This window comes from Uranotaenia lowii, chromosome 3 (assembly GCF_029784155.1).
Source record: "Uranotaenia lowii strain MFRU-FL chromosome 3, ASM2978415v1, whole genome shotgun sequence".
Lineage (NCBI taxonomy): Eukaryota > Metazoa > Arthropoda > Insecta > Diptera > Culicidae > Uranotaenia > Uranotaenia lowii.
In genome coordinates, this window is record NC_073693.1 from 232,007,231 (window position 1) to 232,031,898 (window position 24,668).

At 35.7% G+C, this 24,668-nt stretch overlaps 1 protein-coding gene across 1 annotated transcript in view; it reads right to left on the reverse strand.

Annotated features, from left to right (window-relative positions):
- Positions 1-8,759: 8,759 nt before the first annotated feature.
- Positions 8,760-24,668, reverse strand: part of LOC129755523 (RNA-binding protein RO60-like) — a 131,705-nt gene continuing 115,796 nt past the window's right edge. Inside the window, exons 3-6 of the mRNA XM_055752059.1 lie at positions 19,846-20,041; positions 19,001-19,783; positions 18,572-18,932; positions 8,760-18,513 (exon numbers count right to left, since the gene is read on the reverse strand). Of these exons, the coding sequence (XP_055608034.1) occupies positions 18,375-18,513; positions 18,572-18,932; positions 19,001-19,783; positions 19,846-20,041 (1,479 nt within the window). The 3' untranslated portion in view covers positions 8,760-18,374. The remainder of the gene's footprint in view (positions 18,514-18,571; positions 18,933-19,000; positions 19,784-19,845; positions 20,042-24,668) is intronic.

Genomic DNA, 24,668 nt, shown 5'->3' on the forward strand with positions numbered 1-24,668 from the left:
AAAAATTTAGGTGGCCCAAGATACCCCACAAAATGTGGTCCACGTTTCCCCACAAGCTATGATTTGCAAATTGGTTGCGTTTGTGTGTCTTATTGATGTTTCATCAATAATTCCTTTTCCACGTGAAAGAACATGACAAAACAAAGATCATAAGCGTATGAGCAATATTTTTGTTATGTACTTTAGGTCTCCCACGGATGCAATTCAAGGGTGCTTGCTGAATTATGAAAGTACATTTTTCTAGGCTAGTTAAATAAAAGAAGCATATGATGCGTACATAAGTCAACATTATAGACAACATGCTTACGCAAAGCGACGACGATGACAGGTGGATTGAGATTTTTATCTCAACGCAGAAGCTGAGATATTTAGAGTGGCCCACGTTTCCCCATGGCCCACATTACCCCACTCTCACCTATATAAACTTCCTAAATACTAAATACCTTGTACAAAAGAAAAGTTTTTTGTTTTTTGAAAAAATTGTAATAATGATCCTTTGGGGACAGAAATTTAAAAAAATCTCCATTGTTGGCGATCTGTGGCCGGTGCGTCTGCACTTCATCTCAGTCACGATCAGTTCTTGTAAAAAAAAAAAACTTTACAAGTTTCTGAGCCTCTTCTTCGATGTCCATCCCATCTGGATTTTAATCAAGGGCCTTTCTACAGATCTCGTTCTCATCTTTTCGCAGCATATTCCCATCTTCACTACAGCTCTCGAGTTAAGGTTTCTATTGTCTTTTTTAAATGCGAGCGAGCAGTTCTACGTTTAAGATCAGTAACCAGGGCTCCATACACGGATGATATTGTGCAGGCAACGACTGGCACAAATATCGACTGGCAGGTTTCGCATCATCATCATCATATACATTACTGGACAAAATAGAGTACGCACTTACTATCAAAATTTTCAAATCCCTGTATCTTTTGTCATATAAAAAATATGAACTATGTATATATATTCTAGTGAATTATAATATTTTTGAAACACTAACACTGGTAAAAAATTTGTCAATAAATTGCAAATGAGGCTTTCGGATACAAAGGGATATGAGTGACAAAATTCGAAAAAAAAAAACCGAGATAAGCATCTAGGACAAATCCTTGACCGCTAAACATCTTATGCTATTTAAATCATAATTTTTTTGTTTCTTATGTTTTTCTCAGTGAAAAAAACCTACTTACTGAAAGCCTCGTTTTGCTTGGAGGCAAAGGGGTATAAGTCCTGCACTTTGCGTTTGCGTCCAAAGTCCCTTTGCCACCAATCCTAATGTGATTTTCAGAAAGTAGTGTTTTGTCATCGGGACCAAAAAATTAAAAAAAAAAAATGTAATTTTTAAATGTAAATTTACCATCAGCTATGATTCAACTGATTGCATTTAGTGATAATTCTAGTGGACAAAATATTATGAATTTTTTTTTCTCTATCTGAAGCACCAATTGTCTCAAAAATTCTGGATTTTTGGACACTATTACATTAGACTGAGTCGATTTGAGGTCATTTTTGAATTTTTCAAACCCTGGGGTCTAAAAAGCTTCGTTTTGGTTCAAAACTCATCAATTATTTTTGCAGAATTTTTAAGCAACGTTTACATGAGTAAATTTGAACTTTTAGGTTTTTATGGGAAAATAGAATATTCTGTACTGAAAAATCAACATCGTTTTTGTTTCTTCTGTGGAACCAAGCCTGCTAATGATTTTTGTGCCAATTTATTAGTTTCTTCAAGGCAATTTTCCGCTGAACAACTTTGTCCAATATCATAACTTCGTATCTTTTTAGACAAAAAAGTTATTAGCTGTTCAACAGGTGTATGTCTTTTTGGATTGATAAACCATAAATTAAATTGACACCACTGCTTGTGCCCCACGAAGTATGGCATAAAAAGTGGTCTTGCAATACTTCGCTAGGCACCCAGCAGTGGTGTCAATTGAATTTATTGCTTATCAATGGCAAAAGACATACACCTGTTAAAGAGCTAATAACTTTTTTGTATAAAAAGATACGAAGTTATGGTATTCGAAAAAGTTGTTCAACGGAAAATTTTCTAGATGAAATCTATAAATTGGCACAAAAATCATTAGCTGGCTCGGTTCCACAGAAGAAACAAAAATGATGTTGATTTTTCAGTACAAAATATTCAATGTTTCCATACAATCCTAAAAGTTCATATTTACTCATGTAAACGTTACTTAAAAATTCTGCAAAAAATCATGGATGAGTTTTGGACCAAAACGAAGCTTTTTAGACCCCAGGGTTTGAGAAATTCAAAAATGACCTCAAATCGACTCAGTCTACTGTTACATTGAGTGTGTCACGGATTTAAGGCTTATACAAAAGTTTGAAAAGTACGAAAAATGTATTTGAACGAGTTAATTGGGTTAATATTGAAAGCCTTTCGTTAATTCACTGTTAAAAATCAATTCATAGTGACTGGAAATCCCTTCCAACGCCCAACCGAGCAGGTAAAGGCGCACAAACAAAAACTAATTGACATCAATATTTATGTTTTCTTACTCATATCAACAAGATTAAAACACCTTAATGTTAAAATTTGTTGATGGCAAAGGGGTATAAGTGAGTTTATTTGGTGGCAAAGGGATAAAAGTTCCTAAATAAAAAAAAAAGTGTTGCCTCAATTAACGTCGAATAAACGTTGCTTTTTGAGAAAATATTGTAAAATGCTTTGTTTACATTTAAGAAGATCATTCTCATGAAAATAGTTCACACAAAATATCTATGGAATTTATTGGAACACAACGAAGTTCAAGTATTTTTTCTCAAAATCAGCTTTTATGTACTTATACCCCTTTGGCTCCAAGGGCCTCATGTGTTCTTCACATTTAAGCAGAGTTGTAGTAAAAATCAGATTCCGCATGGACAAAATAAAGTACGCACTCTTAAGGGGGGGAATATGAGTAGCGGTTCGAAAAAATCGACTTTTGTTTTTTTTTTGCATTTTCTTGAAGCTTGAGGTCTCAAAAATATGTTGGTCCAGGATCCAAGTCGATATCTTCAAATACAAACAAAATTATGGCCAAAAGAGTGAACCAACTCCAGAGCGCGCCGTAGCGCATGTTATGCAGAACAGAATGAAACTGGCATAGCGAAAGACGAGGTAAAAGCTCAGGAACAGACTAAAGAAGCGCGAATTCGGCGAAAACACAATTTGAAGAGTTTGAACATTCCTTCAGCTGCGGAAGACCTGCAATACGGGCCTGGTATCGATGATTCCATGTTAGTGAACAATATATTTCATGATTTTATCTTACCCAAATTTTCAAACGCGCTTTTCTCGAAACCACGTCTTGAAATGCGGTGACCCCAATTTCTCGAGAACCAGTGGGCCGATTTCCATTCTTTTGGTTTCTTTTGATTCCTTAGAAAATTACCCGGTCTTCAACGTACGAAAATTTGCAATTTTTTGCTTTGTTTTTTTAATAGTGACGAAATTTTAGGTAAAAAAAAACGCTTTTATGTTCGGTAATCGCGGTCACCGCAAACCATGTTTTGCCAGCAGAGCTCCACGGAAACCGTCATAGCGTCGCCATTTCTGGAGCGATTTCAATGGTAAGTAGTGAAAAAGATACACACAATGTGGTACTATAGGATGAATAAAACATTGATTCGATACACACAATAGTTAATTTTTAATAAGCCTTTGAAAATTACCTATTTTTTTGCCTCTACTCATATTTCCCCCCTTAATAACCCTAACATATTGTTTTTTTTTTCTGCATAGGTTATAAGTAAAAAAAGATTCAATTTCCTCGAAAAACCACCGAAACTAAGAGTTTTACAATTTGATTATCCTTCGGATTCATTAAGATGGTAAAAGGCGAGTTTCAAAGCAGGAAATAGCTTTCAAATAGGTTTCAAACGAACCAACAACACGATTTATGTGCAAAAGACATAAAACCGTAGCGGTTTTGCACGATCGAAGAAGCAAACAAAGAAGCAATACTTCATATAATTTTTTCGATAATTTTGTGAGAAAAGGGTAACTGAAATAGGAGTAATAAAATGCATTTGGCCAACGAAGACCATTGGTTCGATATGTTGACAGATTTGGTTACTTTGCATTCATTGAACAATTAGGATTGATAATTATTTCAGACGCACCACACACCCCAAATTCTCTCAAAATACAATAGTACATAAAACTCTTAGAAACAGGTCATCTGAGGCCTCCAAAGTAAATTTGAGCTGTTAGGCCTAAAAAATCAAGCACGAATATGGACCCCTTCTGGCGAGAAACTTTCGGTAAAGATCACCCAAAACATGTTTAAGCACATAAAGACTAGTATTATGGTGGTTCCGGACATCGACAATCTTAAAAATAAGACCCTTACATCAGTTTTTTTTTAAATAAATTAGAACAAATATTCGGAGTAGCAATAGGATGTGCAGCCACTTCTCGAGAAAATCAACGGTTATTTTTTATTGAAGAATTTCGCTTGCTTCCTCTATCGTGTTAAACTGTTACGATTTTAAGCCTTTTGCTTATAATTCGTGTTCTTGATTCGTTTGAAACCTATTTCCAAGCAATTCTCCTTTGAAAAAAAAACTGGTTTAAGCTTGAAAATTATAAATATCTAAGGAAACTCGCTTTTTGATTGAGCCTTTAAAAGCATAAACAAATAATAAAGGGATGAATGACTTGAAAAAGTTAAAATCCAACCAAAAAAAAATTAAAAAAATAAAAAAAAATTAAATTAAAAAAAAATAAACAAAAAAAAAACAATTAATAAAACTCATAGTTTTGGCAGGATTTGCAAGGAATTTAATCCTTTGTGACTTTTAACAAGACAGAATCATTTTCTGAGCAGAAAAATAGCGATCTATTAGAGCAAGTTCACGCGTGTTGTAAAAAAAAGTGGTAAAAATTTTGACCCTTCAAGCACATTTTGAAAATTTCACAATGTTAAATTTTTTCAAGATCTGCGGCCGGCAATTTTCTTTACAACACCACGGTATAAATAGACAAGGTAGGCTACTAACACGAGTAAACAACTCGTTTGAATGTATACAAGTGGCAAAAAGTTTTGCGCGTGAAAAATAATTCTGCATACACCGAGGATCACTAGATGGATAGTAATGACGACATTATCGGGAAGATATCACCTTATTATATTGTACACCGTGTTCAACACTATGTCTTTTTTCGCATGCTGTGATGCAAAAATAGTTGGATTTATATCAGATACGCCTAGAAACAGTGTTGTAAAGAAATTTGACGGCAGCAGGTCTTGAAAAATGATTTGCATTATAAAATTTTCAAAATGTGCTAGAAGTATCAAAATTTCTACCACTTTCTTTCAACACGAGTGAACATGTTGCTATGGTTATTAAGAGTGCGTACTTTATAAATCACCGACAGCGAAAGAGGCAGCGAGTCCGAATTTTCTAGGAGAAAAAGCGCCGCCTGGAGGAGGAGGAGCTCGAGGAGCTGGAGCAACTACAGCAAAAGTTTTATCAGAAACTCAACGCATCCCGAAAAGGCTTCATGCCGCAAGCCGAAATGTGCCGGGATAAGGACGGGGACATCCAGATGGACAATCGTGAGGTGATCAGAAGTCGATCACTTCGATGAACACCTGAACGGCGCACATACAGGAAATCAAGACGGTGGAGGAAGCTATATTGCCGGCGTAGCCAACGACGTAGAGGAGCCACTCCCAACGATGAGTGAAGTTAAGGAAGCCATTCGCCTGCTGAATAGCAACAAGTCGGCTGAGAAGGATGGCATCGCAGCTGAACTCATTGAATTGGGCTCGAACAGGTTGGTCGATCACCTACACTGGTTGATGGACCGGATTTGGGACACAGAACAGCTACCGGAGGAGTAGACGGAGGGGTAATAGCCCCATCTACATGAAGGGCGTCAAATTGGACTGTGAGAACAACCGAACGGTCACTGTCCTCAATGCCGCCTACAAAGTGTTGTCCCGAATCCTACTTCGCCGTCTAGCGCCACAAGCAAACAGATTCATGGGTAGTCATCAAGCCAGCTTCATGGAGGGATGGTCAACGACGGATCAGATCTTCAAATTACGGCAAATCCTCAAAAAAAAAAATACCGTAGACACTAAGTCTCTACGCACCACTAATTCATCGACTTCAAAGCCGCATACGACACGATCGACCATGACGAGCTATGGAAAATCATGGACGAGAACGGCTTTTCCAGGCTTTCAAGGCGACGATGGATGGAACGCAGTGCTGTGTGCGGATTTCGGTTGAATTGTCGAGTTCATTCGAATCGCGCAGGGGCTTCGACAAGGCGATGGTCTATCCTGCATGATGTTCAACGTGGCGCTGGAAGTTGTTATTCGACGAGCGGTGGCGAAATGCGGGCACGATGCTTTTCCAACGGCATTGATATAGTCCGGCAGATCATCTGCGGCGATGGAGGAGATCTACCGCAAACTGAAACGCGAAGCAGGAAGGATTGGGTTGATGATTGATAACGTCGATTTAATCACACAACAATTTACAAAAAAAGGCTTCGCAAACGTTGTGACGTCACGCTAGAATGGGTCATCATATCAGAAATTGTTACGATTGTATCGATTGAGCACCCAATATCGAAATCTTTTCAACCTCTGCCTCTGACCCTCATCGGATTTGATAGGTTACTACTTTTTATCAACAGAATAAGGAAATGATTTCGAAGAATTTCATCAAGTAATGACAATCTGTTTTTTTTTTGTAAACCGAATAGGAAAACGATAGGTTTAAAATTTATTGGATATTTTTTCATGTGAAAGTTGCGTTTTACAGTCAATAGGGAAACTTTAGAACGTGCACGTCCAAACTGACGAATCTTATCACGTCTATTCGACATGTTCTATGATTTAAGGAATCAATTTAACAGTTGAAAAACAAAATAATCCCTACTTAAAACATAAATTAAATTCATTTTTATTTAACAAACAAAACTATTGAAATAAAGCAGTGTAATTTTTTGTTGCATTTTTTTTTGCTTCTTTCATTTGTTGTTTTTGCATCATAAGAATAGTACTGACTTGGCGGTTTTGATTTTTGATTTCAGGGGTTTGATATTAAATACTAGTTTCGTGTTAATGCGGATGATTTTTTTATGAACATGATTGCGGACAAACTTATAGAATCGATTTAGTAATCACATTCCAGGAAAATCTTTTTTATTGTTGTCGTTTGTTTTAACTTTTTTTTTCTATTTGTTTTCATTTTCGTTTATTGTATTGTGACGAATATCGCGTTGTAATGTAAATATAAGTGTTGAAATTTTAGATCACAATTGCTGCTTGGTTTCAATCAAAAATGTTTCATTTTAGACACTTTTTGATCGATTATTTTCCTAAGTATAGTCAAAACTGTTTGTTTTTTTCTCTATTACAAGCATTGATTGTAGCAAAAATAGATGATTTTTATTGAATTTATCGATAAAATCATAAGCTTGATCCTACTCCCATTCACTTGGTAACAGAACGTTGCCTTAAAGCATTATTGTTTCGAATTTAATATGTTTTGGGCGACCAGCGTCTATTGTTTTGAATCAACGATGTTGCATCCGGGAAAGGAAATATACATATAATCGATTTAAGATTCAGTTTTCTGTTTTGTGTCCTTTTAATACATTTTTGTGTAAATATATAAGTTAAGTTTTAACGATTTTTACTTTTCCTAAGTTAGATTTTTGCTTGAGTTTTTATTTTCTTTTCTATTGTTTGGTAGAATAACATTCTTCAGCCATTTTCCTTGTAAGAGATTATTCTAAACGGAGGGCAAACCCAGACAAACGAGGCAATCGTTGTAAGTATTTTGTTTTGTTGAATTTCTGGATTTGCTTTTCTACTATCATTTATTGTTTACATAATAATACCCGTTTTAATTGAAAGAAATTCAACATTATTCGAAAGCGGTACTGCAACTCTGGCGTAATTATCTGTTTAGTGGAGGAAATTTGCTCACCAGCATTTACCAAATTTACTCCGGATGATTGTACACGATTGAGATGGACCGTTGAACATCTTTTGGTGATTTGATTTTTTGAAAGGATTCAATTTATTGAACGTTTGCTATAAACAGATAATCTGTCAGAGAAATCCGCTGGTTTTGATTTGATTTAGTATGAGTTTATTGAATGTTTTACATTTAAATAACTAAAATTGCTTTCATGTAGTTAAGCGTTTTGTGTTCTATATTTTTGTTGTATTTAATATGTGTGCTACTATAAATATTTCTATCAACAGACAGGTTCATTTAGAAGGATTTCTTTTCCTTAGGAAATAAAATTTTTACAATGTTTTACTCTGATTGCCTTCGGAGTCCGACTTTGCCCAATAATTTTATCGGTCTTATGTGGTTCGAGTTTCCGTTCTATTAAACTAATATTTTTGCACCAGATTTTATTTGTCATTTCGTGTTAATTATTTCCAATAATATTAAGCCGAGTTCAACGCATTTATTTTAGTTGAATATGTTGAGAATGAATATGAAATTAAAAGCGTCGTCGAATTGTGTTAAAGTGTAAAACACTTCCGAAAATACTGCCTAGAACTAAGATCTGTTAAACTCTTCCAATGTTATTCAAACTAAACAATTCAGTATGGAAAACTGTTGGTGAAAAAATAACATTTAATGCCATAAAGTTGTACGAGGTTTAATTGTCGATTTAAAAGCAAATGACTATCGTTTTGTTGTTTTAACTATGAGATTGAGTCGTCATTTTTTGCAAATTCGTATATGCTTTAACGATCGGGTTACGTAGGTGTTCTGGGGGGTTTCTTGCTGTTTCTCGGGCAACATTCTAAAGAATACGAATCAATTTAATGTTAATTTCAGTCGGTTTCAATTTACTCTACTTATTTGAGTTAACATGTTTCCTGTTCGAAAGCGCCGATCCGAAATTGTTATAAGCCGCTTGTCTCAATCTAAGAAGCACTTTGTAATCCAGTCTATTCGAATTTCGAACGAAATTGTTTTTAGATTATTCTCTCTCTGTTTTATAGAATTATTTGGTTTCATCAATATTTCGTTTTTTTAATTAATTTTCGCTTGTTCGTATGACGTTTTTGCTATTTTGTAATTTTCCGTTTATTTTAAGTTTATTAATGATCCATTTGAGCTACGAACGAAATCTTCCGTGTGTTTGAGTTTCACAGTTTGGTTTTTATACTTATTTTATCCAGATAACTGTGCGAAAGGCGAGTGGTTTGCTAAAACATAATGAACCGATTCATCGCGAGAATCATTTTTGTTTGTTGATTATGATTTGTTTTATGGTATGACTACTAAACGATTTTTAATCGAATCACAGCTCGAGAAGGTTATTGATTCAGTGTTTTTCCAGTTCTTTTCTGTTTGTTTCCTGAATTTAATTCAAATATAATCAACTGTGTCGATATACAAATAGTTTAAAGGTTTCGATAAACTTTTACGTGTCATTTAAAAGTAGGCAAAATATAAGAAAAAATTCAAATTGATATGGATAACTTAAAAGGTAATCTTACTCCATCAAAATAAAAATCCAATCCAGAATTGAAATGGATATAAGCTTGTATTTTAAAAAAATTCTAAGCTGAAGTATAAAGATTATTTTTATAACGTAAAAATTAAAGTTATAGTACGTATAGTTTATAATTGTGGTTACTAGATATTAAATTGTGTACCTTTTAAGAGTTTATGCTAGAACACTATCTCTAGTTGTATGAACGATTTCTCGACTGAGTTAACTATGTATATGAACTGGAACATTGTTGGCACAAAGTTTCAAACGTTTCAATTAAGGTGTTACAATTACATAAGCACATTTTATTGGGGTTCTCATTATTATTAGAATTAAGATTTTTCAATGAAATAAGTATCAGACAAGTGGTATGAATAAGGTTGCCAGATTGCCCGATTTTATCCGGGTTTGCCCAGATATTTAATACTAAATTTGGCAAAAGACCGGATTTATTCTCTTTCTCATTCTCAAATAAAACTTAAATAAACAAATTGTGTTGTAAATTGTTTTTTGAACTAGTTTCATAAAAATAAGCTTGAGAGGTTTTTTGAGAGCCTTAAATGTGATTTGGAATCTCCTGATAAATTTTGATGAATACATTTTTTTTTCAAGTTATTTTTTTCATTTCTGATGAGTAATTCCTAGGTTTTGACCATCAAATTTACCCGGATATAGCTCGGATTTTGATCAACAATTTTGAAATCAAATGTCCGGATTTTGCCAGATTTAAGATAAAATATCCCGGATTTGTCCAGCTCGGATACGTGCTGGAAAAATTGTGGCAACCTTAGATATGAACTTAACTGAAAACCACAAGTTTACGACGGTTTAAAACGGAACAATTCACTAAGACCCATAAAAAAGAGAAAATTATTAGGAATCTATTTTGGATTGTTTTTGATCATTTTTAAGGAAATTTTCTCGTGGGTGTATTAGATCTAACCTTCATCTGTCAATTGACGTAAATAATGCAGTAATACGTTATATGTTTTATCGGCTAAATGTGCGCAAGGAGACAGTGATCAGTTTGCTTCTCGCCTAAAAATCTCCCAATAAAATTGTGGCGACTGTAGGATGCCATTTAGCGACTGTTTACCGCGTGAAATGTTCTCTGCTTGATAGACCATATCCACGGAAGCCGGTTAGTGCAAAACCAAAGTGATAAAATTGGTCAAGACGAAAGTGAAGCGGAGTCCACTAAGATAAATCCAGAAGCTGGCTAAGGAAGCAAATATCTCGAATAATTTCATACAAAGATTGGTAAAAGATGACTTAAATGCATCATCAAAGGCAAGAGCAAAGCGCCATTTGAAAACAGAACGAATTCAAGCACTGCGGCTTGGGCGCTCGAAAAAATTTCTGTCTAAGTTGAAGAACAAGTAACAGATTGTCGTGTTCTCAGAAGAGAAACTTTTTTCGATTGATCTGGTTTTCAATTCACGCACAGAACGGCACATTTCACCCCTGAAGGATAAGCATGTTACAGAGAATGAAATTAAAGTTTACTACAAAAAATCCCGCTGGAGTCATAGTATTTGGAGCCAATTTCAATCCTCTGCTGTTTTTCAAAAGTGCTTGAAGTTTTGATGTACGAAAGGCTCTATTCAGCAGCTACACCGTTACTTGCCGAAGTCCAGCACGGGTTGTAACGACGTTACAAATGAGTTGCCGATAAAAATCATATCTCATTTAGTTCATCATTGCAATTAGTTTATTTTAATCAACCACAGCGCCACTAGCGGCCGGTTTCGGAACCAGCCATTTTGATTCGATCGTGAAGCTGTGCACATCGGCTCTGATCTGATCAAAATCAGAGAACCGATGTCAGTATGGAAATTTAATATATAAACATGGACTTGTGTGTGTGGGGGCAATGTTCGGGAATAAATTTGGGGTTGACAGCCTCGACCATAAGATTCAAGCTTCTTTTCTCAAATCGATCGGTGGATAAGGCAGACGTATCTGCAGTGTGAAAAGTATATTTTGAGCGAACACCGAATCACAAGAGGACGTGAGTAAGAAGCTTTAGAAGCAATCGATATGGTCTAAAATGTGACTTACAATTTTAGTTGAGATAATTGCGGAAAATTCCAAACGTTACTACGGAATTTTACAATTGGAACGTCAACTCGGCCCTGTGCGAGAGTTTTCTAGTTCACTCCGTAAGTTGCAGAAAACTTAGAAAAAATAAGCTCAAATTAACAAAAACGTAACACTTGCAGTAAAATTAAAGGAAAACTAGTGCGTCTCGAGATTTATCGCAACATCCTGACCTCTTACTGAGTAGGGTTAAGGTAACATTCAGTGTAACAATTATTTCGAACAACTTAACATTAATTTAATGATTCTCACTTGAAGGACTTATCTTACAAGTGAAGGTGTATGTCCTGGGTAGGTGAACGGGGTTGCGAACGTTTTCGCCGCCTCATTAAGCGAGTCTTTAGACCATTCAGCACCTACGGGCCAACGGAGGTCAATCCGCGATCTCCGGGTGCACGTGGTCGGTCGTCAAAACCGGACGTGTACCATCATCGAACCCAACAGTAAGTCTCATGCGAGCAGCGGTCAAGCAATCAGCCGCCCAGTTCAGAAAGTGAGTTCAAGTTTAGCCGCCCTCGAGGGAAGTGCACCAACGTAGTCGGGACACACGCGCGCCAGCGAAAGGATCCATCAACAGCCGCTGCCGAGAGAGGAACTACGCACCGCAGCAGAAAACAGGTCAGATAATTTGATTTTTTTATGTTGAGTGATTGTTCGAAACCCGCTGGGGGGAAAGAGTTTATTTGCGTAATACGAGAATACGTGTGGAGTTGAAAAGGAAACTCTCAACAAGATAATCCATCTAAAGAGTCCTGATAGCGTGAGACGAGGGTTAGAAAATTTATCTTTGGTTTCTGATAATCGCAGTTAGTTGAAGCCCCGCATTGGTTCTCTGGTTTCGGGTTGGGTTAACTTGTATGTGCTCGTGGAACGATTGGAAGTTTTAAATTTAAATTTTGTACGGGACCTGCCTTGAGAAGTCTCACCGGGCGTAACTTTACATGCTTCTCCACATGCAATTGCGATTTTCGCTGTTGCTTGGCGCTAAAGTAGAGTAAGTTAAATTAAATTTCACTCATCATTCTGTGACCCGTTACAGGGTTTATCCGGAAAAGATCGACGTTGACCAACTTGATGTGCTATGCCAGTGAATTGTATGCTGCAACTGATAAAAAACTGCAAGTGGACTCAATATACGTCGACTTTGCCAAAGCCTTCGATAAAGTGCCGCATATGGTCGTGATGGAGAAACTTAAGCGCTACGGTTTCCCAGAATGGGCAACTAAATGGTTGCATTCATACCTGTTACATCGTCATGGCTTTATAAATATTCGTGGAATTCATTCTACTAGTTTCGATATGCCGTCTGGTGTTCCACAGGGAAGTCACTTGGGACCGCTTATCTTTGTAATTTTCATTACGATCTAGCAACTTTCCTTCAATCGCCAAAACTACTGTTCGCAGATGATTTGAAAATCTAAAGGACCATTGACTCCAGAGTGGATTGTGCTGCGCTTCAAGAAGACATCAATAGACTACTCGCATGGTGTGGAAAACATGGGATGGAAGTAAACGCCGATAAATGCAAGTGTATCAGCTTTTTTAGAACCAGAACCTCCGTGGTCTTCGAATACGCTTTTGGTGGCACTCCGCTTGAAAGAGTTGTCACCATTAAGGATCTAGGAGTAACCTTTGATCAGAAGCTCTCGTTTAATCAGCACATTGCGACAACAACAGCTAAGGCCTTTGCTATGCTTGGATTCCTGCGACGAAATACTTTGAACTTTGAGGACCCATACGCTCTCAAGACAGTGTTCTGCTCTTTAGTACGAAGTGTCTTGGAATATGCGGCACCAGTTTGGGCACCCTACCACTCTGTTCATATCGAACGGATCGAACGAATTCAGAAAAAATTTCTTCGTTATGCACTGCGTCGACTGCCCTGGCGAGACCCCGTAAGGCTACCGCCTTACCCACAAAGGTGCGCACTTCTGTCTATATCGTCTCTGAGTCAAAGAAGAACATATTTGCAGCGAATGTTTGTATACGATTCCTGACGAACACTGTTGATTGTCCACAATTGCTCCAAAGCTTGAGTTTGCACGCCCCAGCACGTCGTTTGCGCAACCAAACCTTCTGGCTACCTAGAAGCAGAACAGTTTTCGGACAAAACCACCCGCTTAATCGATGTTGTCAGGTCTTCAACGATGTGTCATACTTGTTTGACTTCAATGTATCAAAATCAATGTTTAAATGTGCTATCCGTGACGTTCCCTAGCTTTAACGTAACTTTAATTTAAACATAAGTTAGTTTTAACACTCGGTATGTATGACAGCAGTCAAAGACTTAATAAATAAATCTATATATATAAAAATGAATTTCTGTCTGTCTGTCTGTCTGTCTGTTCCCTATAGACTCGAAAACTACTGAACCGATTTACCTGAAACTTGGCAGGTGGGGGTATTGGAGGCCAGGGAAGGTTCCTATTATGGTTTGAGACCCCTCCCTTTAACAGGAAGGGGGGAGGGGGTCTTTCATATAAAAGTAATAAGTCTTCATAACTCCAGAGCTGATCAAGCAAATCAAACCAAACTTGGCATGGGAGAGTATTTGGGTACGAGAAATATTTCTAAGAATATTTGGTACCCCTCCCTCCTTTCAGTGAGGAGATAGGAAGGAGGGAGGGAGGCTACCTTACAATTTTTTACATAACTGGAGAACTAATCAAGCTAATGGAACCAAATTTGGCATGGGAGGGGAGGGGAATACGAGGAATGGTTCTATGATTATTTCATACCCCTCCCTCCTTACAGTGAAGATACAGGAAGGAAGGAGAGGGTTTTCATACCTTTTTAATTGCATAACTTGGAATCTATTCGATCAAATGAAACCAAATTTGGCTTGGAAATTTATTTGGGTACGATAAATAGTTCTTTGAATATTTGCTACCCTTCCCTTCTTCCAGTGAGGAGAGAGAAAGTCCTTTACAATTTTTAGCATAATTGGATAGCTAATTAAGCAAATGGAACCAAATTTGGTGTGGGAAGGTATTTGATTACGAAAAATGTTTCTATGATATTTTGAGAACCCTCCGTTCTTCAAGTTATAAAATCTTGAGGGAGGAGGGTGCTTCTATACAATTTTTACATCACTCGGGAACTTACCCAGCAAATGAAACGAAAGTTGGTTTGTAAGGGTATTAGAACACAAGGAATGTTTCTGTGAATATTTGGTACTACTGCCTCCTTCCAGTTGCGTGACAGGGAGGAGAGAGGGAGCTCCTTTACTATTTTTCGCATAACTTGATCAAATGGAAACAACTTTGGCATGGGATAGCATTTGGATACGTAAAAAGATTATTAACTTATTTGAAACTTCTTTCTCCTTAAATTGGGGATACAGTTAGAGAGGACAGGAGCTCATATACGATTATCTTGCATAAACCAAGCACTTATCTAACAAATAGAACCAAATATGACATGGAAACAATCTAACAATCGAGCAAGTGGATCAGAATTGGGCATGGAAATGGATTTGAATACACGAATTGTTTGATCTTGATCGCCTCCTTTGAGGTAGGGGGTGATAGGCAGCAAGAGGGGCTCAGATACAAATTTTATGGCACAACTCGACAACTAATAAGGCAAAAGAAACCAAATTTGGCAGGGTCAGGGAAGGGTCACTCATACATTTTTTAAAAAATATTTTGATAACTAATCGAGAAAATGGAACCGAATTTGCATGTAAGCATATTTGTGTACGGATAATGTGCCTTCGATGGTTTGAGACCTCTTTCTCCTGTCAGAGGGGAGATATATAGTGAGAAGAGGGTCACCCATTTTTTGAATAGCTCGAGAGCTTATCGAGAATGAATCCATACATGATATGGAATCGTATTTGTATATAAGAAGTGTTTTTCTGATGTTATGAGACCCCCTTCCTTCCATTAAAATTAGAGGAATGATGGAGGGGGTCACTCTCACAATTTGTATAATAATTCGAGAACGAATAAGTTGAATGAGTTTCCCGTGATGTTATTTTGCTACAGAAATTTTGTCTAGGATATTTTGAGACCCTTTCTACAAATAAAGGGACAGCGAAGATTCCATATATAAAAAAAAATTGGCTTAAGCTTTAAACTTATGAAGCAAAGAAATCCAGAGTCATAAAAAAGATTAAAACACGGAATAAAAAAAATTATTCAAGATTTCAAAAGAAAAAACGTTGCAATTATATTTTGAAAAAAAAAAACATTTTAATGATATTGAAATTGAATTTAGAGTTCTGTGCAAATAAATGAAAAATTAAATAACTAGGGACCACAAATTTCCATAATTTTTGGAAGGTGTAGCAAAGCACACCGGGTCAGCTAGTAATAAATAAATAACCCCCTCGACTCTTTGATATGGGCGTATGTTCAAGCGAAGGTCTGTGAATCCTTTCACTCAAGTGTCAATTCTCTGAAGGCTTGCATCTCTGAGGGATGGGCTTCAATGTTAGAGGCTCATATTGCGAAGATATGCTCCCGATTCAGATCTCGCCTGGAGAGAGTAGTTTAGAACGAAAGTTGACATATCGAGTGATTGTTTCCTGATATGATTGTCCACGTACCTGAATGAATAAAAAAGTTTTTAAATCATGTTAACTAACATCAATAACCACAGCTACAGGAGGCAACCACCGGACCCTAATGGAAAGTTTTTTTTTTTTTTGTTTCGATTATAGTCGTTTTACCATCTTTATGGCATTCGCGACTTTATCAACGTTACAGTTGGCAGATCGTTATTGAAAAACTTGTCCGGTACAACTGTGTTCGATGTTTACTCTTGGGCTCGAACTCGCGGACATCGGCTAAGGAGACAACAGACTTGCCAACTGAGCTATATCACAAGCCCTGTAATGGAAAGCTGATATCGAAGAATAAACCATATAAACCCCTTCCTTTTCCCTTATTAAAAAAAAAATTTTTTTAACTGTTGAGTCGCCGCGACTATTACGGCCCCCCTCCCTACTAACCAGTGATACAAAGACCCTTGGCACATTTAAACTTTGTAAAAGTAAAAGGCCTTTAATAAACTAGTTGTAAATAAAAAAAAAAACTAACATCAAGAAAAGTATTTTTGAACCTTGATGACAGATTTTCGTATTTTTTTTGGGTCATACTGTAAACTTAAAATTTCAATACAGATTTAGAAATAAAATAAAATAGAAGATGCTTTTGGATTTTTCACCGAGTGCAGCAACAATGTTCCAAGTTCGCTTAATATATTTTTCTACGATTATTTACGTCAATCACATAGTACAACACAAAACCTGCAAGATAAACATCTACTAAGTATATTATTGTGTTACTTTACAAAAATTCGCATGCACTTTGATTTCAACGTTGGTTTTAATTCCGGAACATCCCCTATTATCGCAACAAGAAAGCCTTCATAAAATCAAGCATACAATCAAATTGAAATACAGTTTTCTTTGTATTCCCCTATGATTTTTTCAACCATTAGTAATTTTCTGTAAAAATTGAATGTGTCCTTACGAAGAAAAAAAAATCCAGGAAAGTTTGAAGTCAAAATTCAAGTAATTTTTTCAACATAAAGGTTCGTATGTACTGTGATTTTTCTTCGCCTTTAATAGCTTGTATTTCAATTTTATTCGGTAATGCTCACTAACAATAAGTAGCTTGAAGAAAAATGTGCAATTCAAACGTTAGCTCAGGGTTTCGTGTTTAGGGATTAATATAATTTACATTTCATGTATATTACCATCATGTGTCTAATCATGTGGTTAAATGTATATATTGGGTGAAAGTTCTACACATATTTAAGGGATGTTATCAAGTGCAACTGGAACCTCCAACCTTCGAATACATATTTTACCTATTGATAGCTTAAAATTATAACCCCACCCCCCAGATTTTTAATTCCTTCAAAACAAGTTCTCGTTTACAGAAGCAATGACTGAAGGAGAACTCGCTTCAAGCTTCAATATGGGTCGTTCGATATTCACGATTAACAGTAAAAATAAAACCAAACACATAACGTGGTCATTGAATAATAACTACTGTTTCGAAACATTTAATGTCAGTTTCAGTTGTGCATGTGAATGCTTTTGTGTGTTTCTATTCCAATTTCCTTCAATCTTTGGGTTTAGTTTTTTTTTCTATATTCAGTAGGAGTGTTCTAGTACACAGCTTATAAAAGTCGATCTATATGATGTAAATTTTACGCAATTGGTTGGATTTCGCAGGGATTTCCAAATATCACACTGTTTAGGACAGCACTATTTATAACAGCGCTCAGACAAAATCTCTTTTTGATTGGTGGTAATACGAATAATGAGAGTTAGTTTAACTAAAATTTCTCAGGTTCTCCTTCAGTCCAGTTTTCAGATTGTAAAAAACAGAAATTCAAATAATCACCGATTATGAAATTTTTATTCAAAAATTTACAACTCATGCATGGTGACATAAAATCACATGAATTCCAATATAAATTTCAATCGAAATGAAAAATTAATTTAAAACTGATTATTGAAAACTAATTTAAAATCGATAGTACTGGATTGCTTCCAACGAAATAGTAATTCTACGGGGTACTTTTGTTTACCCACCTACAAAGATATTCGTTAGATCTATTGAAACTGGGCTTGACAACTCGAGTAGCTCATTGGATTCGAAACGTCTTGTGTAATTTACTACAAAGACTATTTTTCGTAATGGTTGATACTCCGAGGTTGTCAAATTAGAGAAGCTTATCGAATGAATACTACTGCATGATAATAACCTTAGCTTAAGAAACATTAGTAATTCAAACCTTACTTTCATAGATATCAGATGCCAGCGTTTAATTGAAACAGCCGTGGATGTAGGCATCAATCAGCTTCGGTGTATCTTCATTGAATCCAACCAGCTCTAGAACACCTTTCAGATCGTTCTGATGGTTCAAGTCCTGCGTGTGGCGACTCAAATTGATGATGATGTAGCTTAAAAAAACATCAAGGTTCAGTTATAGAAAAAACGAACAAAAATACTCAATCATACCGAGCATTGGCCTTCTTGTCGTGATTGTACTTGTACAATCTTTCAGCCGGCGAGGTTCGCTGCGGATTGACTCGTATCAACGAGTCGACGATAGTGATGAACACGTCAACTTTATTTTTGCCTTTCGAAGCATATTCTAGCGGCTGCTGGATGTCCACTTTGGTTTTCTTTGCTGAATTAGCCTGGATGTGCTCGAATGCATCGAAGAATTTCATCTCCCGGGTGAAATCAACGTCCTTCAAGGTTTCGGCTTGCTCGGTGAACGTCATCACCCGTACAAATTGTTCCCGTTTCAAGATTGGCAGCGTGCACAGAACATAAGCTGCGGAGCAGGACATCAGCCGGTTACCGAAAACCGTTTCTGCAAAGATGGATTAGTAGTTAGAAAATGACTAACAAAAAAGGGCAATATCAGCAAATGGAACTCACTTCTGCTGTGCTTGGTTCTCAGATCAAGGGTGATGAAGAAATTGAGATTGGTACGTTTATAGTTCAGCATCGATTCGTTCAACGCGCTGTAGAAATGTCTAATCACTGCCGGATTAGCAGTAATATTTTTCAATCCAAGATTAGAGACCGAATGCACCGCCTCCTTCACGATGTTTAGATACCGCTGGCGTTCCTCAAACAGTCGCATAGTTTGATAAATGAAAACGGGGTGCAGTTTCGATTCCTTAACGGCTGTCATGCAATTCACTGCATTGCCATAGATGGTCGTTAAACGTGAAGCATCTTTAAGCATTTTGTAGTCTTGCAGCGCCAGTGAAGATTTGATGACATCACGATACGGCATTTTAGGCAAAATAGTTTCCCAAACGACGGATGCTCGATGCAACTGCGTTGGTACCAATTGAAAAGGGTAGTTGAATTCCAGAATACCTTGACAGGCTTCGTTTGCGTTGTTAACGGATTTAAACTTCTTCCAGCGCCTATAAACCAGTAACGCTTCACTCTGTTCTTGTTCTTCCTCACTCGATTTCTCATCGGTGGATTCGGCTTTCTTGGGTCCTCGTGCTATGCCCTTGCCACCGGTTGCAACATCAACGACCTGCATCTTTGCTTTGTCTTCCAATTTCATGTGGATCATCACCAAGACGTTCTTGTGAGACCAACCGTACCAGCTTCTTTCCAGGGCAAACATTTGAGCCAACTGCTCAGCAGTATGTTTATCGTACCACTTTATCAAAGCGCTCTTTACACCGTTCCCTATACCTGCATTTGAAATTAAATTTATAACTTTACGATTGTAATCCAGACCTAAAACTGATACTTACAACATTTGCCGTTGTCCTTGGCCGAGACCGTTTTGTAAAAGAACAAAAATTGGAACAAATCTTTTGAAGTTTTGATATACTCTGGGATCAGTTGGTACAAGCGATTTTTCTCAGACGGGTCTTCCAGGGTTCGGGCAAGATATGCGATTGTGAAAAGACTTTCATCGAGACGCCACAGTGTACCGGAACTCAAAACCTGAAATCGTTAAAAGTGTCCTTCAAAGATATATCCTTTTATATCCTTTTACTTTAAACGTTCGGGTCAGATGCTGGAAGACTTTTTTTACAAAAAAAAATGTATGCCTTGTTTTTTCACACTATTTTTCAAAGCTCAACTTAAATATGTCATTCTTGTTAATATAAAAATGAATTACAATAGAAATTTACAGTGTCTGTTACAAGAATGCTAATTCGCTAATAAAGTAGTCCTCTAATCGCCAATAGGTCCTCAAATTGCTAATAAGTCCGTTTACTTTTGGCAAGCAAATTATTTTTCTCGCTAAATCTCAAGTAAACTATCGGATAAGAAGTTCCGCTAAACTTGTGAAGTGTTGATTAGGTCGTAGACAAAAAAAACCTCATTTCGTTACAATTCTAGTTTACAACCTTATATACTTTCAGCTATAAAAAAAATTCAACCATTGATTTCAGAAGATAATAGATCTCCACTTTTAACATAGGAAAAAAAAAAATTTTTCAAATTATTTTAACTTAGGATTTATGCATTAATTATCTTGAAGCCTTACTCTAGCATAAATGACGAAAAAGAAGCAAAATTACATGGAAACTTAAATAAATGGACGAGTTTGTTTTGTTTTCTGTTTTGCTTAAAGCTCATCTGTGTTTTGAAGGATCTTCTTAAAGTCTTAAAGTCCTACAAACTAAATCTATTCGTGAATATATTTCTTCTTGACATGAAGAAGCTGAGTTGGACAGAAATAGTCCAAGAACGATCAGAAAACTGGTTTAATTCATACCATTTTACAATTTTTTAACGTGTTAAAATAAAAAAGCATGTTATGTATTAGCATTTAGCGCTTTGAATAACACAAGGGAACAACATTTTTGGTGCCTATGTTTTTATAACTGACTAGCTGATTTTACTCGGCCTTGCTCGGGTTCGAATAAAAAATAAATCAAAATAAGTCGTCTGACTTTTAAATGTTTTGAAAGCTTTTTGTTCATCATTTTAACAAATTAGACCATGTTTGGTCACATAAGCTTTGTAAGTTTCAAATAAATAATTAAAAAAGTTGATTTTGTATTATTGAAAAACTAATAGTTATGAGGTTTGCTAATAGACATTTTGAATAATTTCCCTTGACTGCCTATTCATCCTATCACGAAAAAAGTTTTTAACTTAGGTTGCCAGATTGTCCGGATTTATTCGAACTTGCCCGCATACTTATTTGACACAAAATCTGAGAAAAGTCAGGTCTGGCCCGGTTTTTTAATGGCAAGTTTTATCTTAATAATCATGACTTGTGTTTTGTAAGTCTTAAATATGATTTAAAATCTGCTCATGTAGTTTGATGATAAAAAATATATTTCAATGTTTAATTCTTGATTTTTAACTGAATAATACCGTGGTTTTGATCAAATTTGTCGGGATATTACCTGGATTTCAGGTTGAACATTTTGAAATCAAATGCCCGAATTATGCCAGGATTTTCGATAAAATTCCCTGGATTTGTACGGTCCGAATAAGTCCGAAAAAAAATCTGACAACCATATTTTAAACCCGTCCTTTTTAAGGAAGCTTGAATAGATTTTTCCTTTTTTTATCTAATAATAACGATGTATTTTTCATCTTTTCCATGTATTATCTGATGAAAATTCAGTATATTCAGCTTGTAAACATATGTGAACGTCCTCTTTTGAAGATTAATCCACTTTTCAAGATGGATGATCTCCTCTTAGAATAGTATATTTAAGATTTAATTTGTACTTAGAAATTTCTAAATGGACTGCCGCTGAAATATTGTTGAAGACCTCCTTTGCATGTTTTCAATGTGCTTTTTTAGTTTTCCTAAAAGTAGATGGTAGAAATAAACACGTTGATGACCAACAATAATTTTAAATTTATATATTGCCCAATAAAACTTAATTGTAGAAAACTAATAACTTCAGATCAAAAAAAAAAAAAAAAAAAAATAATAACTTCAGATTGAATTAATAAAAAGTTCCAAGCGCTTAATTTGGTTTCAACTTTTTCCAGAAAATGCACGTTTAATTGTCTAGTCCCTCTTTTAAATTAAATTACTAATCAAAGCGTTGAGATCGCGGCCTTAAACTTACCCTAAGTATAATAATTTTTTCTTTCCCTATGTGGAAATCCAAAAATATGATAATGCTTGATTGTAAAAGCTGGAAATTAGTTTTCAGTCCAAATAATTATTCATATGAAGAAGTAAATTCATAATGAAGAGGAATAATTGTATCCATACTTTACACACTTCATATTCTTGTAGACTATCAACGCCACTCCGCAGCGGAAGGGCTCACTTTTAAAATCAATGTTCTAATCAATATACAGTAGTTTTCCGATTTTATCACTGTTCGATTTTTCAATACTCGCTAAATTCACGCTCGATTTGATCACGGTTATTGTTTCGATTTTATCACGTTATTTTTTTTAAATCATTCAGAAATCATTTGCCATTTTTCCATTTTTATTTCAAGTTTCGCCAAATTCACGGTTTTGCCATTATCACGGTGAATTAAGCGTGATAAAATCGAAAAACAACTGTATTACTAACAGGTTCTTCGAATCAATATATTCCTGAAGGCTCATTAGGCCGGAACAAATTTCAAATCCTTCTTTTGTCACTCGGAATTGGAACATCGCGAGGGGGGGGGAACAATAAAAAATAATGCGAAAAACAAATAAATTGGAATAAATTGCACGGAAGCTTGTATGCAAAAAAATGCATACTATATCGTTGCACAAAACTTGTAAATCAAGTAATTTTGTACCGAATAATTCAATCAAATCAAGAAAACAAAAGGTGAAATAACATCCATCTTCTCAAATTTGTTTTTTGGTCTTTTAATCTTTCAGATATTGTAATTTTTAATCGAAATTTACATAAATAACTTCAAACTTTATTTATTTCCCCCTTCGTGTTTTTTTTTTAATTTCGATTGGGGGGGGGGGGGGTGACAAAAAAAGAAATTGATATTTGTTCTAGCCTTATTACAATCAAATACTTCGAACCGGTACCACGTGCTGTGAACAGTAGAAGGAACAAAAACACCCGCCAAAAATATAATTTTTAGTGCTCAGCAAGCTTTGATTTTGTTCCCAGTAGGACATGGACTTTGCTGGATGATTGCTTTTGATGGCCGTGGTGATGGTGAAATCAACCCCGCCAAACGAAACGAAAATCTGTTGACAAAATGGGTGCCATGACTTTTGGTTCGTGGGAATAGAAGGAAATTTGTATAGTAGGGTCCCTTTTTCCAGGTGGAGGGGCCCAAAACTATTACCTCGACCTTTCTCATGTCCAATTACATCACTGTACCAAATTTCAAACTGATCGGTTAAGCGATATGGATTTGTATAAGGTGCATATATATACAAACATACATATATATCCCAATTCATCTTCATAAGATTTTGTTGTCCTGAACTCGAATCTTTTGTCCGATTTTGTCTTTCTAGTTTTGGTGAAATTATGTGAGAATTTTTTAAATGTATTAATTTAGAGTCGAATTATTTGGTCTGCTTCATTAAAAAAAATTGTTTAAATTCTATTAAAATATACTTTTTTTCAAGCTAAATATCAACATTATTCAAAAGCGAACGAATGGAAGCTTAGATTCTAATTTTGTACCTTAAGACTCAATTTAACCCTCATCCGCATTAGATTTCGTTACCCTCATCAGCACTAGGAGTGTCAATTTGGCACTACAAGCTCAAATCGTTATAACTTTTGGCGCGTTCAACCGATCTAGCTTTTCATACCACTTTTCTTTAACTTTTTGCGACCCTTTCATTAAAAAAAAATTAAAAAATATTTCTTGGCTTCATGATGTAGACTTCAGCTTTCATATGCATAAGGCAAATATTTTTTTGGACGAGTAATATATGAACGTTTTAAAGTTATGACATTTTTTTTTCAAAAATATCAATTTTCAGATTTTTCTACATAACTTTTTTGCGAGTGATTTTTCATATAAAATGTGTTCTAGAGAGTTTTAGAGACAGTAAAGTTGCACTCTTTTGCTGAATACACTGTATAAAAATTTTGAAGTTAAAACGAGATATCTTGATCTTGATGATATTTTCAAAAAACTAATGTTATTGCCCTTGTAATGTTTTTCATTTGTCTTGAAAGCACTATAGATCTAAAACGCATAGTTTCGGCAGAAAATAGTTTTGATCGCTTTTTTCGTGTTTTATCCCTATGTGCGCCGTGAAAAATATTAAAAACAACAGAAATTGGATGTCGTGTAATTCATATTGTTGATTGAAAAAGCGAAGATTATAAACTGTCGATCTTGGTTCATAAATATCAAAGGTTTCCCCTCTGGATGAAAATATTTGCACATCAAACTCGAGTGTTTAAAAAAAAATGCTGATAGCGAGTTCGGTCTGACCATATATAAAAAAATCAACTAAGTTACGTGAAAAACTAAAACTAAAATCTCTGCAATTTTTAGCAATTAGGACAGTGATGAATGTTGGTTAATCGCCGCGATCTGTTCTAATTTCGTTGTTGAATTATATCGACGTTTTTGGAGAGTTTTACAAACGTCTGGACAACTGGTACAAAACGTTTTTAATTTGTAAAACTCGCCGAAAAACGTCAAAAAATTCA